Source organism: Coregonus clupeaformis, chromosome 7, assembly GCF_020615455.1.
Source record: "Coregonus clupeaformis isolate EN_2021a chromosome 7, ASM2061545v1, whole genome shotgun sequence".
NCBI lineage: Eukaryota > Metazoa > Chordata > Actinopteri > Salmoniformes > Salmonidae > Coregonus > Coregonus clupeaformis.
This window is the reverse complement of record NC_059198.1, coordinates 3,015,308-3,038,272: the sequence shown is the minus strand read 5'-3', so window position 1 is coordinate 3,038,272 and position 22,965 is coordinate 3,015,308. Positions and strand designations below refer to the sequence as shown.

The following is a 22,965-nucleotide window of genomic DNA, read 5'->3' as shown; positions in this document are numbered from 1 at the left end:
TTAACTCTCCAAGCCCCTGGCTCTTATCCAGCCTCCATTGACCCCACCATATACATTCCTCATACATGTACCCATTAACTTCTAGTATAGCAAGTATTTCAGACTAGAACCCAACAATACATTCAAGCATCATACATACAGTTGAAGTCGGAAGTTTACATACACTTAGGTTGGCGTCATTAAAACTTGTTTTTCAACCACTCCACCAATTTCTTGTTAACAAACTATAGTTTTGGCAAGTCGGTTAGGACATCTACTTTGTGCATGACCCAAGTAATTGTTCCAACAATTGTTTACAGACATATTATTTCACTTATAATTCACTGTATCACAATTCCAGTGGGTCAGAAGTTTACATACACTAAGTTGACTGTGCCTTTAAACAGCTTGGAAAATTCCAGAAAATGATGTCATGGCTCTAGAAGCTTCTGATGGGCTAATTTACATAATTTGAGTCAATTGGAGGTGTACCTGTGGATGTATTTCAAGGCCTACCTTCAAACTCAGTGCCTCTTTGCTTGACATCATGGGAAAATCAAAAGAAATCAGCCAAGTCTGGTTCATCCTTGGGAGCAATTTCCAAACGCCTGAAGGTACCACGTTCATCTGTACAAACAATAGTACGCAAGTATAAACACCATGGGACCACGCAGCCGTCATACCGCTCAGGAAGGAGACGCGTTCTGTCTCCTAGAGATGAACGTACTTTGGTGCGAAAAGTGCAAATCAATCACAGAACAACAGCAAAGGACCTTGTGAAGATGCTGGAGGAAACAGGTACAAAAGTATCTACAGTAAAACAAGTCCTATATCGACATAACCTGAAAGGCCGCTCAGCAAGGAAGAAGCCACTGCTCCAAAACCGCCATTTAAAAAAGCCAGACTATGGTTTGCAGCTGCACATGGGGACAAAGATCGTACTTTTTGGAGAAATGTCCTCTGGTCTGATGAAACAAAAATATAACTGTTTGGCCATAATGAAAAAGGGGGCGCTTGCAAGCCGAGGGAACACAATCCCAACCGTGAGCAACGGGGGTGGCAGCATCATGCTGTGGGGGTGCTTTGCTGCAGGAGGGACTGGTGCACTTCACAAAATACATTGCATCATGAGGAAGGAAAATTAGGTGGATATATTGAAGCAACATCTCAAGACATCAGTCAGGAAGTTAAAGCTTGGTCGCAAATGGGTCTTCCAAATGGACAATGACCCCAAGCATACTTCCAAAGTTGTGGCAAAATGGCTTAAGGACAACAAAGTAAAGGTATTGGAGTGGCCATCACAAAGCCCTGACCTCAATCCTATAGAAAATGTTTGGGCGGAACTGAAAAAGCATATGCGAGCAAGGAGGCCTACAAACCTGACTCTGTCAGGAGGAATGGGCCAAAATTCACCCAACTTATTGTGGGAAGCTTGTGGAAGGCTACCCGAAACGTTTGACCCAAGTTAAACAATTTAAAGGCAATGCTACCAAATACTAATTGAGTGTATCTAAACTTCTGAACCACTGGGAATGTGATGAAATAAATAAAAGCTGAAATAAATCATTCTCTCTACTATTATTCTGACATTTCACATTCTTAAAACAAAGTGATGATCCTAACTGACCTAAAACAGGGCATTTTTACTAGGATTAAATGTCAGGAATTGTGAAAAACTGAGTTGAAATGTATTTGGTTAAGATGTAAACTTCCGACTTCAACTGTACATACATACATTCAAGCATGTACACAAGGACGTATAACTGCACAGACACACACCCACACCCACTCACACAAAAGCACAAACACAAGGACACACTTACACACAAGCATGTACACTGCAGAGACACACTAACACATGCCTAGAAGCACGTTCACAGGTGCACCACACTGGTAGTCAGACAGACAGACAGACAGACAGATAGACCGACCGACCGATACGCTGTAGTGATTGTCTGGTGACTCGGGTGCTTGATTTGCTCACTGTGATTGGAAAATGTATGTCTTTCCTCATAAGGAAGTAAAAGTCCCAGCTGATAATTTCCTATTGTGGGCTCCTTTGTCTGCATTAACTATTGTTATCATACAAATGCACACAGTACACAGATGGTATGAGGTTTCTATGCGCAACGTGGGTGCCTGTTCTGTGAAATGTATACTTGAGAGGGAAGGAAGGACTATGTGTTTGTGTTTGGTAGGTATTTTTGCCAAATTTCTGAATTAAATCTCCCTGTCCCTTGTTCGTCCCTGTCTCTCACCCTCATATTCCCCATCCACTCCTCCTGTCCACCCTCTTCCTCTCCAACCCCTCTCTACTTATCTTTTACCCTCGCACCCCCAATTTTCTCTTTGTCGACTTCTCATCTCTCACTTTCTAATTTCCCCTTTGTGTTCACCCCTGCGCTTTGTCACACTGACCCCATACCCTGACCTTTCATCTCTCTCTCATTCTGTCCCTCTCCCTGTCTTTCCCCGTCTCTCCCCCTCCCTCCCCAGGATGTGAACAGCGTGGCAGTGTCCCCCAACGACAAGCTCTTGGCGTCTGGTTCCCAGGACCGCCTAGCCAAGCTGTGGTCCCTGGGGGCCCCCGGGGCCAACCTGGCCCTGCTGGGGGTGTTCCGGGGCCACCGCCGGGGGGTCTGGTGCGTCCAGTTCTCCCCCATGGACCAGGTTCTGGCATCCTCCTCAGCCGACGGCTCCGTCAAGCTCTGGAGCCTCCAGGACTTCAGCTGCCTTAAGGTGGGTGAGGGGGGGTTGAGGGGGGTGGGGGTAGGTGGGTGCGTGTATGATTGCTAGTTTGCGTGTGTGTGTTTATGTGATTACAGTGGGGGAAAAAGTATTTAGTCAGCCACCAATTGTGCAAGTTCTCCCACTTAAAAAGATGAGAGGCCTGTAATTTTCGTCATAGGTACACGTCAACTATGACAGACAAAATGAGAATTTTTTTTCCAGAAAATCACATTGTAGGATTTTTAATGAATTTATTTGCAAATTATGGTGGAAAATAAGTATTTGGTCAATAACAAAAGTTTCTCAATACTTTGTTATATACCCTTTGTTGGCAATGACACAGGTCAAATGTTTTCTCTAAGTCTTCACAAGGTTTTCACACACTGTTGCTGGTATTTTGGCCCATTCCTCCATGCAGATCTCCTCTAGAGCAGTGATGTTTTGGGGCTGTCGCTGGGCAACACGGACTTTCAACTCCCTCCAAAGATTTTCTATGGGGTTGAGATCTGGAGACTGGCTAGGCCACTCCAGGACCTTGAAATGCTTCTTCACGAAGCCACTCCTTCGTTGCCCGGGCGGTGTGTTTGGAATCATTGTCATGCTGAAAGACCCAGCCACGTTTCATCTTCAATGCCCTTGCTGATGGAAGGAGGTTTTCACTCAAAATCTCACGATACAAGGCCCCATTCATTCTTTCCTTTACACGGATCAGTCGTCCTGGTCCCTTTGCAGAAAAACAGCCCCAAAGCATGATGTTTCCACCCCCATGCTTCACAGTAGGTATGGTGTTCTTTGGATGCAACTCAGCATTCTTTGTCCTCCAAACACGACGAGTTGAGTTTTTACCAAAAAGTTATATTTTGGTTTCATCTGACCATATGACATTCTCCCAATCCTCTTCTGGATCATCCAAATGCACTCTAGCAAACTTCAGACGGGCCTGGACATGTATTGGCTTAAGCAGGGGGACACGTCTGGCACTGCAGGATTTGAGTCCCTGGCGGCGTAGTGTGTTACTGATGGTAGGCTTTGTTACTTTGGTCCCAGCTCTCTGCAGGTCATTCACTAGGTCCCCCCGTGTGGTTCTGGGATTTTTGCTCACCGTTCTTGTGATCATTTTGACCCCACGGGGTGAGATCTTGCGTGGAGCCCCAGATCGAGGGAGATTATCAGTGGTCTTGTATGTCTTCCATTTCCTAATAATTGCTCCCACAGTTGATTTCTTCAAACCAAGCTGCTTACCTATTGCAGAATCAGTCTTCCCAGCCTGGTGCAGGTCTACAATTTTGTTTCTGGTGTCCTTTGACAGCTCTTTGGTCTTGGCCATAGTGGAGTTTGGAGTGTGACTGTTTGAGGTTGTGGACAGGTGTCTTTTATACTGATAACAAGTTCAAACAGGTGCCATTAATACAGGTAACGAGTGGAGGACAGAGGAGCCTCTTAAAGAAGAAGTTACAGGTCTGTGAGAGCCGGAAATCTTGCTTGTTTGTAGGTGACCAAATACTTATTTTCCACCATAATTTGCAAATAAATTCATTAAAAATCCTACAATGTGATTTTCTGGATTTCTTTTTCTCAATTTGTCTGTCATAGTTGATGTGTACCTATGATGAAAATTACAGGCCTCTCTCATCTTTTTAAGTGGGAGAACTTGCACAATTGGTGGCTGACTAAATACTTTTTTTCTCCACTGTATATGTCCACTGTATATGTCCACTGTATATGTACAAACATAAGAATTTACATTTGCAAGAATTTACATGTTTTACGTTGCTCATCAATTGCTAATTTCCCACGTACAGTAGGTATGAGATAATCAACCCCATTTTAATTCCTCTATTACCTTGGCTCTTCCAAACACTCGTCAAACCAATTACCGTATTGGTCCGAATATAAGACGACCCTGATTATAAGACCCGACCCCCGTTTTTCAACACAAACATTTAGAAAAACAGATTTGCAGACTAGATTTGCCGAACAAAGAACTTCATTTTATTTTAAAATAACAATATTAAAAACACAGTGAATTAAACACAAAGGCAAACTATGTACAGTATGATTCAAAATTAATATCAAGCAATAATAAAGCAACATTTTTAAATAACAGAGAAAATACAGGCCACACATTTAACTAAACTTAACAAAAATTCGCCAAACTTCTCCTCCGATGTCTCTCTATCCCTCACACACGTCCTCTGCCCCGCTGTGTTCGCTCTCGCTGTCATCGCTCCCCAGCTGCTCCGCTTCCACCGGCTCCTCCCAAAGCACGTCGTCCTCGCTGCCGTCCAATGCATTTGAGATGCAACATTTTTTAAAGCCATCGATGATGCTCTGTGAGGGAATAGCATCCCATGCATGCAGGATCCATTCACACAGTAGACTTCTCTCCGAAGTCTGACGGCAGGCGTTGGGCCAAACTCGTTCTCCGTCTAAGTGACAGTCCATTACGCCGCATCATCTCTACGACACCAGCCGAGGCTGGCTTTCAAATCCAGTGATGTTGAGCTCTCTGGCGATTTCCAGGGCCTTAACCTGGATGACAGCTCTGGTAATGGGCATTCCCTCACTTCTTTTTTCCCCTGACATATTCAAAACCCTCCGGTCAACCTCAATGAAACGACCACTTTGAGGACCACGGAAGGATTTTCGCTGACTGTTAGCATCTTTTAGACGTTGTTTTTCTGCTCGCCATCTTCTTACATTACACTCAGTGACCCCGAATGTCTTGGCAGCTTGGCAGTTGTTAGATGACTCTGCCTTATTGACAACCATTATTTTGAAATTGGCATCATAGCTCCTCCGCTGTTGTTTATTGACCTGGCCCACTTTTGAGCCACTTGTCTCTAAATGGTCAGCCTGTCTTTCCATCTTTAAACACCGGTAACGGGCTGGTTGTTAGGGACGCCTCTTCCCTCCGTCCGGACCAATTTTTTGCGCCATCTGTGCCCGCGAATGTGTATTGACATTTAAAGGGAGCGCCGAAGAAGAGAAACTGCGCTCTGAATACTAGACCCGAATATAAGACGACCCGACTTTTTTGGACCTATTTCGAGGGGAAAAAAGGCCGTCTTATATTCGGACCAATCTGGTAAAACCAAATGTACCATGTATTGAATGGTAGTTGTGAGTCATCATGACCATTGTTAGGCTAATAGCTTTATGCACTAATATAATAGCTTATAGAGTGAGGTTGATTAAACTTGTGGCTCCCTCTCACGATATCCTTTCTGCTCTTTGTGAGTGGCGCATTCTTTGAATAGTCATGCTCTCCTGTATGGAACTGTTCTGGAATACAGGAACAGAACCTGATGAAATGGCTTGCCTTGGTTAGTTATGTACACTATCTTCAAATGTTATCTAAAACATCCGTTAGTCTTTTTACGTACGTGTGGCGTGGGCCCGTATCCATGGTGCTGATCTAGGATCAGGTATGCCTTTTAGATTGTAATGAATAAGATATGGACAGTGAGGACCTGATCTTAGATCAGCACTCCTACTCACTGACGCTTTTTGAATATGTGCCCTGGTGTAAGCAGATTAAGTTGTATCTGTGCGTTCTCTGGCAGTGAAACTGGTGTGCCATGTTGTGTCTTGTAGACGTTTGAAGGCCATGATGCCTCTGTGCTGAAGCTCATCTTTGTGAGCAGAGGGACTCAGCTACTCACAAGGTACGACACACACTATTTTGTGTACATTACCAGTCAAAAGTTTGGACACACCTACTCATTCAAGGATTTCTATTTATTTGTAAAAAATATTTACTTGTAGAATAATAGTGAAGACATCAAAACTATGAAATAACACATATGGAATCATGTAGTAACCAAAAAAGTGTTAAAGAAATCAAAATATATTTTATATTTGAGATTCTTCAAATAGCCACCCTTTGCCTTATAATAATAATAATAATAATAATAATATAATATGCCATTTAGCAGACGCTTTTATCCAAAGCGACTTACAGTCATGCGTGCATACATTTTTGTGTATGGGTGGTCCCGGGGATCGAACCCACTACCTTGGCGTTACAAGTGCCGTGCTCTACCAATTGAGCTACAGAGGACCACAGATGACACCTTTGCACACTCTTGGCATTCTCTCAACCAGCTTCATGAGGTAGTCACCTGGAATGCATTTCATTTAACAGGTGTGCCTTGTTAAAAGTTAATTTGGGGAATTTCTTATTTGGGGAATTTCTTTCCTTAATGCGTTTGAGCCAATCTGTTGTGTTGTGACAGAAGATAGCCCTATTTGGGAAAAGACCAAGTCCATATTATGGCAAGAACACTTCAAATAAGCAAAGAGAAACGACAGTCCATCCTTACTTTAAGACATGAAGGTCAGTCAATACGGAAAATTTCAAGAACTTTGAAAGTTTCTTCAAGTGCATTCACAAAAACCATCAAGCGCTATGATGAAACTGGCTCTCATGAGGACCACCACAGGAATGGAAGACCCAGTGTTACCTTTGCTGCAGGGGATACGTTCATTAGAGTTACCAGCCTCATGCATTGCAGCCCAAATAAATGCTTCACCGAGTTCAAGTAACAGACACATCTCAACATCAACTGTTCAGAAGGGACTGTGTGAATCAGGCCTTCATGGTCGAATTGCTGCCAAGAAACCACTACTAAAGGACACCAATAAGAAGAAAAGACCTGCTTGGGCCAAGAAACACGAGCAATGGACATTAGACTGGTGGAAATTTCTCCTTTGGTTTTTGGTTCCAACCGCCGTGTCTTTGTGAGACACGGTGTGGGTGAACGGATGATCTCCGCATGAGTAGTTCCCACCGTAAAGCATGGAGGAGGAGGTGTTATGGTGTGGGGGTGCTTTGCTGTTGACACTGCCTGTGATTTATTTAGAATTCAAGGCACACTTAACCAGCATGGCTACCACAGCATTCTGCAGCGATACGCCATCCCATCTGGTTTGGGCTTAGTGGGACAATCATTTGTTTTTCAACAGGACAATGACCCAACACACCTCCAGGCTGTGTAAGGGCTATTTGACCAAGAAGGAGAGTGATGGAGTGCTGCATCAGATGACCTGGCCTCCACAGTCCCCCACCTTAACCCAATTGAGATGGTTTGGGATGAGTCGGATGGCAGAGTGAAGGAAAAGCAGCCAACAAGTGCTAAGCATATGTGGGAACTCCTTCAAGACTGTTGGAAAAGCATTCCAGGTGAAGCTGGTTGAGAGAATGCCAAGAGTGTGCAAAGCTGTCATCAAGGCAAAGGGTGGCTATTTGAAGAATCTCAAATATAAAATATACAGTGGGGAGAACAAGTATTTGATACACTGCCGATTTTGCAGGTTTTCCTACTTATAAAGCATGTAGAGGTCTGTAATTTTTATCATAGGTACACTTCAACTGTGAGAGACGGAATCTAAAAATCCAGAAAATCACATTGTATGATTTTTAAGTAATTAATTTGCATTTTATTGCATGACATAAGTATTTGATACATCAGAAAAGCAGAACTTAATATTTGTTACATAAACCTTTGTTTGCAATTACAGAGATCATACGTTTCCTGTAGGTCTTGACCAAGTTTGCACACACTGCAGCAGGGATTTTGGCCCACTCCTCCATACAGACCTTCTCCAGATCCTTCAGGTTTCGGGGCTGTCGCTGGGCAATACAGACTTTCAGCTCCCTCCAAAGATTTTCTATTGGATTCAGGTCTGGAGACTGGCTAGGCCACTCCAGGACCTTGAGATGCTTCTTATGGAGCCACTCCTTAGTTGCCCTGGCTGTGTGTTTCGGGTCGTCGTCATGCTGGAAGACCCAGCCACGACCCATCTTCAATGCTCTTACTGAGGGAAGGAGGCCCCATCCATCCTCCCCTCAATACGGTGCAGTCGTCCTGTCCCCTTTGCAGAAAAGCATCCCCAAAGAATGATGTTTCCACCTCCATGCTTCACGGTTGGAATGGTATTCTTGGGGTTGTACTCATCCTTCTTCTTCCTCCAAACACGGCGAGTGGAGTTTAGACCAAAAAGCTCTATTTTTGTCTCATCAGACCACATGACCTTCTCCAATTCCTCTGGTCATTGGCAAACTTCAGACGGGCCTGGACATGCGCTGGCTTGAGCAGGGGGACCTTGCGTGCGCTGCAGGATATTAATCCATGACGGCAGTGTATCAAATACTTGTTCTCCCCACTGTATTTGGATTTCATTAACACATTTTTTTGGTTACTACATGATTCCATATGTGTTATTTCATAGTTTTGATGTCCACTATTATTCTACAATGTAGAAAATAGTAAAAAATTAAGAAAATCCTTGAATGAGTAGGTGTCCAAACTTTTGACTGGTACTGTAAAAGTAGCCTTTTTTTTATCCTTCCGTATTTCTTAAGGTAGCATGCCAATATCACATCCCGTGCGTTGGTTATACTCCGTTTATTTTCCTTAAACCACATCTTTCTCTCTCCCTCCCTCTCAATCTTTGAGTCCCTCTTTCTCTCGCTCTCTCTCCGCTTGCCTCGCTCTCGTTCCCTCTCTTTCTCTCCGCCCGTCTCTCTGTCTTCCCTCCTCTGTCTCTCTCCAGTGGATCAGATGGGCTGGTGAAGCTGTGGACCATCAAGACCAACGAGTGTGTGAAGACGCTGGATGCCCACCAGGACAAGGTGTGGGGTCTCCACGCCACCAGGAAAGATGACCGCGTGGTCACCGCCTCGGCCGACTCCAACATCACTGTGTGGACGGTCAGTACTGGCCCTAACCAACCAACGCTCACTGATTGGTTGTTTGATTGATTGACTGATTTCGGATCATTAGAAATGCATATAAAGCTGGTCCAGTTGGAAACCACGTTATGACCTGGTTAATATAGTACATATACTGTAAGTTAATTAATCTACCAACCAACCAATCAATCAATCGAATCTATTTAAAAAGCCCTTTTTTCATCAGCTGTTGTCACAAAGTGCTTCAAAGTCTTGACATCTCTCACCAACCATAGAAATATAATTACTACATTTACATTTACATTTTAGTCATTTAGCAGACGCTCTTATCCAGAGCGACTTACAGTTAGTGAATACATTTTATTATTTTTTATATTAGCCCCCCGTGGGAATCGAACCCACAACCCTGGCGTTGCAAACGCCATGCTCTATCAACTGAGCTACATCCCTGCCGGCCATTCCCTCCCCTACCCTGGACGACGCTGGGCCAATTGTGCGCCGCCCATGAGTCTCCCGGTCGCGGCCGGCTGCGACAGAGCCTGGATTCGAACCAGGATCTCTAGTGGCACAGTTAGCACTGCGATGCAGTGCCTTAGACCACTGCGCCACTCAGGAGGCTAGGAATGCTATTAGTCAGACTCCTACCTGTAAATTAGTAGATAACCAGCTGTAATCGCCCCTACAAAAACTTGAGATAGGAGCATTGCCAGCTCCCTTTCCGGTGTCCAACAGGGTTCGCACAAGGTGCTTGATGTGCTTAAAGTACTTGAATTTGGCACTCTGAAATTCAAGTACTGGAATACCTTGAATTATCAGACATTTTCTGAAGTTGGTACTTCATAAGTACTTGAATTAAAATGATAAAATATGTTAATATGATGGTCTTGCTAATGAATTTCCAGGCAGACTACCGAGTTTTATTTCCTCACGTTTTTCGTGCTCTGGTTGCCAGGCGAGCTCTCTCATTCCACCCACACTGCCACTTAGCCAGGCAGGTAAAGAACTGACTGATTAGGCGCCGCCAAATGTCACATCAATAGTTAAAATGCCGGGCAAATGTAGGTTAAATCCCGCCGGGCAGGATATTGATGTTTATGAATGGGTTTTGCCAGACCCAACCAGGGATGTAGTGGAGGGTAAACGCCCTTTATGCACCTTTTTATTTATGAAATAGCATTTACTCACCTTTTTATTTAGTTAATTATCATGAGAACAAGTGGAATCATGAATGATTCATGTATGCTCGTTATGTTCGCCTGCTCCCCCGGATTTGCCTTTTTAGCAGTGTATTCATTCACCACTCTGTCCAACGGGAATCTCCGCCCACGACATAGGCAGAGAGGTGAAACTAACAACCTCTGCCCAGACCAACAGTGGCAAGTAGCAGAGAGACTCCGCTGACAGTGGGAATTATTTTAACATCCCTTGACTCCTGCTGTGTCTCTCGGGGAATGAGTGTACAACTGGTAAATAGTCGCTGCTATTTCAGTCAGATGTCTAGGTAGCTCAAGGGCTCTGGCTATTAGCCAGGTAGGTAGCTAACTAGCTGGCTAGAAGGATGAAGTAAGAAGTTAACGTTGAACGGAGCCTGACCTCAGCAGGAGCAGTTGACTGAAATTAAGCTAGCTATAATCAAAAGATGGGCTACTATAAGTTCTCATAACAAAATACATGTTCTTTATAGAGAGTTGTAAGACAGACAGTGGTGAGTCAGGCTGCAATGAAGGAGGCAAAGGAGATACACAGAGTGAGGAAGCATTGAAGCAAGCAGGGAGTACAGTGGTTCCCAAATTTGGGGTCCGAGACCCATGTGGGGTCCTCTAAAATTTAAATAGGGTCCCCTGAGAGAGTCTTTAATCTTGTCAAACACATTAATATCTTTCTCTTCAAATGGGTATAGAATACAGCATTTATCAGTCAACTAAGGGCCTTTTACACTGTCAGATTTCACTTTCATGTCATTGTGTTGGGACAACCTGTGGGACCTAAGATTTAGTGAAATTTAAAGACCATTTAAATATAAAGACAATTTAATATTATGTACACTGAACAAAAAGATAAACGCAACATGCAAAAATGTCGAAGATTTGAATGAGTTAGTTCATATAATGAAATCAGTAAATATCATCAGTCCTGACTTACCACTCATGTATGTAGTAAATAAGTAGTGAAACACGTATTATTGAGTTGAACTACAAAGGGAAGCACAGCTGCGAGCTGCCCAGTGACACAAGCCTTCCAGATGAGCTAAATTACTTCCTATGCTTGCTTCGAGGCAAGTAACACTGAAACATGCATGAGAGCATCAGCTGTTCCGGACGACTGTGTGATCACGCTCTCTGTAGCTGATGTGAGTAAGACCTTTTAAACAGGTCAACATTCACAAGGCCACAGGGCCAGACGAATTACCAGGACGTGTACTCCGAGCATGCGCTGACCAACTGGCAAGTGTCTTCACTGACATTTTCAAACTCTCCCTGTCTGAGTCTGTAATACCAACATGTTTCAAGCAGACCACCATAGTCTCTGTGACCAAGAACACTAAGGTAACCTGCCTAAAATGACTACCGACCCGTAGCACTCACGTCTGTAGCCATGAAGTGCTTTGAAAGGCTGGTCATGGCTCACATCAACACCATTATCCCAGAAACCCTAGACCCACTCCAATTTGCCTACCGCCCCAACAGATCCACAGATGATGCAATCTCTATTGCACTCCACACTGCCCTTTCCCACCTGGACAAAAGGAACACCTACGTGAGAATGTTATTCATTGACGACAGCTCAGCGTTCAACACCGTAGTGCCCTCAAAGCTCATCACTAAGCTAAGGACCCTAGGACTAAACACCTCCCTCTTCAACTAGATCCTGGACTTCCTGACGGGCCGCCCCCAGGTGGTAAGGGTAGGTAACAACGCATCCGCCACGATGATCCTCAACACGGGGGCCCCTCAGGGGTGCGTGCTCAGTCCCCTCATGTACTCCCTGTTCACTCATGACTGCATGGCCAGGCATCGAGAGCATCCTGACTGGTTGCACCACTGCCTGGTATGGCAACTGCTCGGCCTCCGACCGCAAGGCACTACAGAGGGTAGTGCGTAAGGCCCAGTACATCACTGGGGCCAAGCTACCTGCCATCCAGGACCTCTATACCAGGCGGTGTCAGAGGAAGGCCCTAAAAATTGTCAAAGACTCCAGCCACCCTAGTCATAGACTGTTCTCTCTGCTACCGCACGGCAAGTGGTACCGGAGCGCCAAGTCTAGGTCCAAGAGGCTTTTAAACAGCTTCTACCCCCAAACCATAAGACTCCTGAACATCTAATCAAATGGCTACCCAGACTATTAGAAATTGGTGGTAATTGAAAATAAATATTAGTGCTTGAAAAAGTACTAAAGTCTTTGAATTTGACTTGTCTGTACGAACCCTGGTCCAAAAAACGTTGACACGGCAGCTTGCATAATATTGTCTGTGTCCCAAATGTCCCCCTATTCCCTATTTTAGTGCATTACTTTTGGCTAGGACTCCAAGTAGTGACTACACTGAGTGTACAAAACATTAGGAACACCTTCTTAATATTGAGTTGCACCCCCATTTTGCCCTCAGAACAGCCTCAATTCGTCGGGGCATGGACTCTACAAGGTGTCAAAAGTGTTCCACAAAGATGCTGGCTTATGTTGACTCCAATGTTTCCCACAGTTGTGTCAAGTTTGCTGGATGTCCTTTGGTTGGTGGACCATTCTTGATACACATGGGAAACTGTTGAGCGTGAAAAACCCAGCAGCGTTGCAGTTCTTGACACACACAAACCGGTTCGCCTGGCACCTACTACCATACCCGGTTCAAAGGCACTTAAATCTTTTGTCTTGCCCAGTCACCCTCTGAATTGAACACATACACAATCCATGTCTCAAGGCTTAAAAATCCTTCTTTAACCTGTCTCCTCCCCTTCATCTACACTGATTTGAAGTGGATTTAACAAGTGACATCAATAAGGGATCATAGCTTTCACCTGGATTCACCTGTTCAGTCTAGGTCAATAAAAGAGCTCATACCATTGCATTACTACTGCGCTACTTCCTGTTAACCTCACAGTGAGTACCGTGTAATTTCCAGGTATAACTCCCCTAGGCATTGGTGACTGGTTTCATGATGATTTGGAAGCGTTGCCACCCAGCTGACCTCATGGCTACGGTTATCCTGCAGAAATTGTACGTTAAGGAAACATCAAATTAAAAGCTGTTGTGGCAATGATTTGTGTACTGTGTCATGTGCTGTATGGTCGTGATGTCCATTGTGTTTCAGATCTTTATGAAAAGGATTAATGCAAGGTGTGAATACTGAGTTACTTAATGTGAATTAACTTAGGGAGTGTCTTGGTACTCTAATCTGGTTCCAACTATTGTCACACCCATCCTAGATAGTCTAGCGATTCAGGTTGTGAAGTTTAAACTAGATGCTATATGTCTTAAAAGACTCCTGAGTGGCGCAGTGGTCTAAGGCACTGCATCGCAGTGCTAACTGTGCCACTAGAGATCCTGGTTCGAATCCAGGCTCTGTCGCAGCCGGCCGCGACCGGGAGACTCATGGGCGGCGCACATTGGCCCAGCGTCGTCCAGGGTAGGGGAGGGAATGGCCGGCAGGGATGTAGCTCAGTTGATAGAGCATGGCGTTTGCAACGCCAGGGTTGTGGGTTCGATTCCCACGGGGGGCCAGTATAAAAAAAATATGTATTCACTAACTGTAAGTCCCTCTGGATAAGAGCGTCTGCTAAATGACTAAAATGTATATGTAAATGTTAAAACTGGGGGTATATTTGTATGGCAAATCTAGAACTGTTAACCAGACAGTTATAATGTTGTTGTATAAATATAATTAATTAAATGATAAATGTATTCTGTGTGCCTTCCTCCTGTAGGACGTGACAGAGGTGGAGCAGGCAGAGGAGCAGGCTAAGCAGGAAGACCAGATACTCAAGTGAGTTCATCTTAGTGCAGTCCACACCAATACAGATATCAACTGGGCATTAAAACATCCTTCACCTTCAATACAGATATCAACTGGGCATTAAAACATCCTTCACCTTCAATATAGATATCAACTGGGCATTAAAACATCCTTCACCTTCAGATGGTTCAGTTGGTTGGGGCATTGTGCTGACAAACACAAAGGCTGTGGGTTAGATTTTTGCTTGGGACATACAGCCTGCATATATAGTTTTTAAATGTAGGTGGTTCAGGAAATACATTGAAATTCCAATTCTTCAATGTTTTTCAATGAGGACAATTTGGAATTAGAACTGGAATTTGGTTTACTTTCAGTGGTTAACATACAGTGGTGTGAAAAAGTGTTTGCCCCCTTCCTGATTTGTTATTTCTTTGCATGTTTGTCACACTTAAATGTTTCAGATCATCAAACAAATTTAAATATTAGTCAAAGAACACAAGTAAACACAAAATGCAGTTTTGAAATGAAGGTTGTTATTATTAAGGGAAAACTTGCTTCTGAAGTGTGTGTGTGTGTAAGGTGCCTAAGCCTCTCTCTCCAAGTCATCCAGCGGAGGCTTGTGATTGGAGAAATCGTTGGATGGGGCTCATTGTAATGGCTTTAATGGAATGAATGAAAAGATTTACAGTGGGGGAAAAAAGTATTTAGTCAGCCACCAATTGTGCAAGTTCTCCCACTTAAAAAGATGAGAGAGGCCTGTAATTTTCATCATAGGTACACGTCAACTATGACAGACAAAATGAGAAAACAAAATCCAGAAAATCACATTGTAGGATTTTTTATGAATTTATTTGCAAATTATGGTGGAAAATAAGTATTTGGTCAATAACAAAAGTTTCTCAATACTTTGTTATATACCCTTTGTTGGCAATGACACAGGTCAAACGTCAAATTTTGTCCCATTCCTCCATGCAGATCTCCTCTAGAGCAGTGATGTTTTGGGGCTGTCGCTGGGCAACACGGACTTTCAACTCCCTCCAAAGATTTTCTATGGGGTTGAGATCTGGAGACTGGCTAGGCCACTCCAGGACCTTGAAATGTGTCTTACGAAGCCACTCCTTCGTTGCCCGGGCGGTGTGTTTCGGATCATTGTCATGCTGAAAGACCCAGCCACGTTTCATCTTCAATGCCCTTGCTGATGGAAGGAGGTTTTCACTCAAAATCTCACGATACATGGCCCCATTCATTCTTTCCTTTACACGGATCAGTCGTCCTGGTCCCTTTTGCAGAAAAACAGCCCCAAAGCATGATGTTTCCACCCCCATGCTTCACAGTAGGTATGGTGTTCTTTGGATGCAACTCAGCATTCTTTGTCCTCCAAACACGACGAGTTGAGTTTTTACCAAAAAAGTTCTATTTTGGTTTCATCTGACCATATGACATTCTCCCAATCCTCTTCTGGATCATCCAAATGCACTCTAGCAAACTTCAGACGGGCCTGGACATGTACTGGCTTAAGCAGGGGGACACGTCTGGCACTGCAGGATTTGAGTCCCTGGCGGCATAGTGTGTTACTGATGGTAGGCTTTGTTACTTTGGTCCCAGCTCTCTGCAGGTCATTCACTAGGTCCCCCGTGTGTTTCTGGGATTTTTGCTCACCGTTCTTGTGATCATTTTGACCCCACGGGGTGAGATCTTGCGTGGAGCCCCAGATCGAGGGAGATTATCAGTGGTCTTGTATGTCTTCCATTTCCTAATAATTGCTCCCACAGTTGATTTCTTCAAACCAAGCTGCTTACCTATTGCAGATTCAGTCTTCCCAGCCTGGTGCAGGTCTACAATTTTGTTTCTGGTGTCCTTTGACAGCTCTTTGGTCTTGGCCATAGTGGAGTTTGGAGTGTGACTGTTTGAGGTTGTGGACAGGTGTCTTTTATACTGATAACAAGTTCAAACAGGTGCCATTAATACAGGTAACGAGTGGAGGACAGAGGAGCCTCTTAAAGAAGAAGTTACAGGTCTGTGAGAGCCGGAAATCTTGCTTGTTTGTAGGTGACCAAATACTTATTTTCCACCATAATTTGCAAATAAATTCATTAAAAATCCTACAATGTGATTTTCTGGATTGTTTTTCTCAATTTGTCTGTCATAGTTGACGTGTACCTATGATGAAAATTACAGGCCTCTCTCATCTTTTTAAGTGGGAGAACTTGCACAATTGGTGGCTGACTAAATACTTTTTTCCCCCACTGTACATGGCCCTGTGTGAAAAAGTGTTTGCCCCACCTGTTATAACACAACTCAACTGTGGTTTATCACACCTGAGTTCAATTCCTCTAGCCACACCCAGGCCTGATTACTGCCACACCTGTTCTCAATCAAGGAATCACTTAAATAGGACCTGCCTGACAAAGTGAAGTAGACCAAAAGATCCTCAAAAGCTAGACATCATGCCGAGATCCAAAAAATTCAGGAACAAATGAGAAAGAAAGTAATTGAGATCCATCAGTCTGGAAAAGGTTATAAAGCCATTTCTAAAGCTTTGGGACTCCAGCGAACCACAGTGAGAGCCATTATCCACAAATGGCGAAAACATGGAACAGTGGTGAACCTTCCCAGGAGTGGCCGGCCGACCAAAATTACCCCAAGAGCGCAGCGACGACTCATCCAAGAGGTCACAAAAGACCCCACAACAACATCCAAAGAGCTGCAGGCCTCACTTGCCTCAGTTAAGGTCAGTGTTCATGACTCCACCATAAGAAAGAGACTGGGCAAAAATGGCCTGCATGGCAGAGTTCCAAGACGAAAACATTTTTGCCAGAAAACATCTTGATGATCCCCAAGGCCTTTGGGGAAATACTCTGTGGACTGACGAGACAAAAGTTGAACTTTTTGGAAGGTGTGTGTCCCATTACATCTGTCGTAAAAGTAACACCGCATTTCAGGAAAAGAACATCATACCAACAGTAAAATATGGTGGTGGTAGTGTGATGGTCTGGGCCTGTTTTGCTGTTTCAGGCCCTGGAAGACTTGCTGTGATAAATGGAACCATGAATTCGGCTGTCTACCAAAAAATCCTGAAGGAGAATGTCCAGTCATCTGTTCGTGACCTCAAGATGAAGCGACCTTGGGTTCTGCAGCAGGACAATGATCCAAAACACACCAGCAAGTCCACCTCTGAATGGCTGAAGAAAAACAAAATTAAGACTTTGGAGTGGCCTAGTCAAAGTCCTGACCTGAATCCTATTGAGATGCTGTGGCATGACCTTAAAAAGGCAGTTCATGCTCAAACCCTCCAATGTGGCTGAATTACAACAATTCTGCAAAGATGAGTGGGCCAAAATTCCTCCACAGCGCTGTAAAAGACTCATTGCAAGTTATCGCAAACGCTTGATTGCAGTTGTTGCTGCTAAGGGTTGCCCAACCAGTTATTAGGTTGAAGGGGGCAATCACTTTTTCACACAGGGCCATGTGGGTTTGGATTTTGTTTTCCCTTAATAATAACAACCTTCATTTCAAAACTGCATTTTGTGTTTACTTGTGATATCTTTGACTAATATTTAAATTTGTTTGATGATCTGAAACATTTAAGTGTGACAAACATGCAAACAAATAAGAAATCAGGAAGGGGACAAACACTTTTTCACACCACTGTAGGGTCGGTTGGTCATTTTAGGGTCAGTGGGTCAGTTTAGGGTCAGTGGTTAAGCTAGTTTAGTTTAGGGTCGTGGTTGGTGAGGGGTTAGAATCTTCTGAGTTGAGCCACCATGACCCACTTTGTAGACTCTGCTCTTGCAACAGCTGATAAATATCTACAGATGAAGGGTTTGTTAGACCAAAGTTTGCCCACTGCCTAACCAGACTAGAGGTCATGTTGGAAAGAAGTCACGATGGATAACATTTTATATTTACTTGCTTCTGTTTACACACACACACACACACACACACACACACACACACACACACACACACACACACACACACACACACACACACACACACACACACACACACACACACATTGCTGCAGTAATTCTACAGAAATTGTACCTCTGTCTTAAGGAAACAGCCCCCAGCTAAATTAAAAGCTGATGTGTGGAAATGAGCGTGTATTCTATCATGTGCTTCTGAACGTCGCCGCCACTTCATCTGATTCCTTGAAGTTTAGGAGAGGACAGAAACTCCTATGGTCTGACCTCTGTGCAGATGATGATTGATGCTTTAATTTCTGAATAATAGTGATGGAATCAATCCACTGATGCCAGAGAGAGAAAAAAAACATGACCATATGAGTTGTGCATTGTCGTGGAAGTTCTACCCAATAAGGAGAGACTTTATTTCTTCAAACAATTATGCTTTATTTATCAATTAATTATTGCAATAATGGAGCTGGTCAGACATGCACTTCTAAGGTGTACGCCAGAGAGCTCGAATGACACGAGGAGTACAGAAACCTTATATAGGCAAGTCATCTTATGCAAGCATGTACAAAACTCGTGATCTTGGTGTGTGTATGGGCTGGACAATGAGACGAAACTGGGATACAGGGTGCAGACTAACTTTGAAAAAGGTTGTCTCATTCTGAGGACAATAGGTGTTTAAAACAACAGGAAATCTCCCCAGACATAGTTCCTCAAGTAGCGTCTTTTGCTGTCTGCCTAGATGATGTGTGGCTTAACACCCATACACATACAGTGCTATGAAAAAGTATTTGCCCCCTTTCTAATTTTCTCCACTTTTGCATATTTGTGATACTGAATGTTATCAGATCTTCAACCAAAACCTAATATTAGATAAAGGGAACATAAGTGAACAAATAACACAACAATTACATATTTATTTCATTTATTTCATAAACAAAGTTATGCAACACCCAATTCCCCTGTGTGAAAAAGTAATTGCCCCTTACACTCAATAACTGGTTGTGCCACCTTTAGCTGCAATGACTCCAACCAAATGCTTCCTGTAGTTGTTGATCAGTCTCTCACGTCGCTGTGGAGGAATTTTGGCCCACTCTTCCATGCAGAACTGCTTTAACTCAGTGACGTGTGGGTTTTCAAGCATGAACTGCTCGTTTCAAGTCCTGCCACAACATCTCAATTGGGATTAGGTCTGGACTTTGACTAGGCCATTCCAAAAATTCCAATTTGTTGCTTTTTAGCAATTTTCATGTAGATTTGATTGTGTGTTTTGGATCATTGTCTTGCTGCACTTCAGCTTCAGCTCACAGACGGATGGTCTGACATTCTGTAGAATACTCTGATACGGAGCAAAATTCATGGTTCCTTCTATTAAGGCAAGTCGTCCAGGTCCTGAGGCAGCAAAGCAACCCCAAACCATCACACCACCACCACCATGCTTGACCTTTGGTATGATGTTCTTACTGTGGAATGCAGAGTTTGGTTTTCGCCAGGCATAATGGGACCCATCTCATCCAAAAAGTTGACTCAAGTTTGCCAAAAAGCACCTGGATGATCATCAAGACTCTTGGAAGAACGTTCTATGGACAGATGATTCAAAAGTATAACTTTTTGGACGACATGGTACCATAAATGCCTGGCGAAAACCAAACTCTGCATTCCACAGTAAGAACATCATACCAAAGGTCAAGCATGGTGGTGGTGGTGTAATGGTTTGGGGATGCTTTGCTGCCTCAGGACCTGGACGACTTGCCTTAATAGAAGGAACCATGAATTCTGCTCCGTATCAGATAATTCTACAGGAGAATGTCAGACCATCCGTCTGTGAGCTGAAGCTGAAGTGATCCAAAACACACAATCAAGTCTACATGAAAATTGCTAAAAAGCAACAAATTTGAAGTTTTGGAATGGCCTAGTCAAAGTCCAGACCTAATCCCAATTGAGATGTTGTGGCAGGACTTGAAACGAGCAGTTCATGCTTGAAAACCCTCACGTCACTGAGTTAAAGCAGTTCTGCATGGAAGAGTGGGCCAAAATTCCTCCACAGCGACGTGAGAGACTGATCAACAACTACAGGAAGCATTCGGTTGGAGTCATTGCAGCTAAAGGTGGCACAACCAGTTATTGAGTGTAAGGGGGCAATTACTTTTCCACACAGGGGAATTGGGTGTTGCATAACTTTGTTTATGAAATAAATATGTAATTGTTGTGTTATTTGTTCACTTATGTTCCCTTTATCTAATATTAGGTTTTGGTTGAAGATCTGATAACATTCAGTATCACAAATATGCAAAAGTAGAGAAAATTAGAAAGGGGGCAAATACTTTTTCATAGCACTGTACACACACCAAGTTTGAACCTTTTGCCCAGCAACAGGCCTTAGCCAGGACAACAGCTTTGTCATTAGTGCGCAGAATTTAACGCTTTGCTCTGGTAGAAGTAGATAGAGAAGGAACCGGTTCTTTCCTTTCTGACTAGCAGGAAACCATAGGTCTCACCTGTTAGCTCTTGGCTGTGCACCGAGACATCATGTCCATACTTTCCTAAAACTAGGTTCCTATGCTACACATCTACAGAACAGTTATAAACAGGCTCATACCCATGCATGCACAATCCCATCTCATATGATCTAGTTATATCAATCATCTCAGAATGAAGGCAGAAGCAATTAAGCTTAAAGAAAAAGCTTCTAGTACACAAGCATGATAAAGGTTTAACAAAAATGTCCATCACAGCATGCACGTGTTTGTGCGTCTTTCCTGGGTCGTGTTAATTAGGGCATGTTTTAAAACATTTTGCAACAGGAAACAAAAATGTGCTTTTCTTATTGGACAAATCCAGGTGGTCCCTCCCTGTCTCAGTCCTGTTTTGTGCGTAATGAACGCAGCCCCGGTTTCTACTTTCTGATGTAGTGGTGTGTTGTTGTGTTGTGCAGGAAACAGGAGCTGTCTAACCTGCTCCATGAGAAGAAGTACCTGAAGGCTCTGGGCCTGGCCATCTCCCTGGACCAGCCACACACTGTGCTCAAAGTCATCAAAGGTATACTTCTATCCTCTCGCTTTTCTTCTATATCCTTCTACACACACACACACACTCGCGCTCCCTGCTCGACATCATCAAAGGTAAATGTCTCTAGTCTCTCACATCTTTTCTCCACACTGTACATACAGCATGTTGATCATCCAGATTCTTCCTCACATCTCCAGAAATAGCTGCTGGATTCCACATGGCTCATTTTGTCACTCACCTGTGTGTGTCTCTTTAGCACTCCCTCAGTTCTCCAGGCGCTAGTGTAGGCTAGAACTGTGGGAACTGTACATAAAGAGGACTGTACATAGAGCATTCATTACTACAAGCAAAAACATTACTCAGTAACCAGTTCAGACTCTCTAAACCTCTCTGTCATTATGTTAATGGTTGACGTGACCTGCATACCAACAGGTCCACTGACAGTCTGTCAAAGCCTTAGAGGCAAATAGACTAAATGGACCAAATCACTACCCAAATTCCAGGACATTCTTCTGAGCCAAAACATAGATCGTTGTGCACAGGTGCACTTTAGTGTTTGTTTATCGAAACAAAGAAGAGTGGAACATCTTGTTTTAGACATTGCGTGTATCGATCATGGATGAGGTAGACTGGGTGGTGTTCATTAGGGCAAAACGTTGCACAACGAGAATTATATGATTTCTTATTTTACAAGTTCCGATAGTACCTCCCTGTTTCGGACCGCTTTCTTCTGTCTCGTGCCTATTGAACATAGCCTGAGAGAGATCAGGTTCTGAGCTAAATAAACGTACAGTTTATAAACACAGGAGTGTACATGTACTCAGTGTTTAGGCATGTTGGCGTTGGGAACATCATGTATGTAGGCAACACACTAGTGCAGCTCCAAAACAACATGTCCTCTTAAAACTGCTTATAACACATTCTGTTTTCAATATTGAAATTCTAACAACATATAACATACGTATGTTAAATAGACTTATTTAGGAAAAGTCAAGGACTGAGGGGTAATGGCTTTAAAAATGACAGAGATTTACATTTTCAGTTCATATGTAGTTAAAATGACAGCCTTGGCACTTCTAGTGTTAAAATCCATTAAAATAACTGGATGGGAGAGACTACGGTTACATGTTTGACCGTCAAGGATTGGTCAGAGTTCATTGTATTGGCATAACAATGGACCGTCATACCGACACTAGAGGATCTTATATGTGGTTGTTGACTGAATGGATCACTTAGGTCATGATGATGCCTATTTACATTTTAGTCATTTAGCAGACGCTCTTATCCAGAGTGACTTACAGTTAGTGAGTGCATACATTATATATATTTTTTATACTGGCCCCCCGTGGGAATCGAACCCACAACAATCTACCAACATCCCTGCCGGCCATTCCCTCCCCTACCCTGGATGACGCTGGGCCAATTGTGCGCCGCCCCATGGGTCTCCTGGTCGCGGCCGGCTACGACAGAGCCTGGATTCAAACCAGGATCTCTAGTGGCACAGCTAGCACTGCGATGCAGTGCCTTAGACCACTGCGCCACTCGGGAGGCATCCCAAATGCTGCAATACTTAGGCTGCATCCCAAATGGCACCCTATTCCCTATCTAATGCACTACTTTTGATCCCCATAGAGCTCTGGTCAAAAGTAATGCACTATGTAGGGAAAGTTACAGTTATGAAAAAAGTT

The 22,965-nt window shown here is 43.6% G+C and overlaps 1 protein-coding gene across 1 annotated transcript in view; it reads left to right on the top strand.

The window, feature by feature from the left end:
* LOC121568744 (transducin beta-like protein 3) overlaps nucleotides 1–22,965 on the top strand; it is a 44,182-nt gene that overhangs the window by 14,971 nt on the left and 6,246 nt on the right. Inside the window, exons 15-19 of the mRNA XM_041879142.2 lie at nucleotides 2,476–2,718; nucleotides 6,307–6,377; nucleotides 9,268–9,424; nucleotides 14,323–14,381; nucleotides 21,204–21,307. Of these exons, the coding sequence (XP_041735076.2) occupies nucleotides 2,476–2,718; nucleotides 6,307–6,377; nucleotides 9,268–9,424; nucleotides 14,323–14,381; nucleotides 21,204–21,307 (634 nt within the window). The remainder of the gene's footprint in view (nucleotides 1–2,475; nucleotides 2,719–6,306; nucleotides 6,378–9,267; nucleotides 9,425–14,322; nucleotides 14,382–21,203; nucleotides 21,308–22,965) is intronic.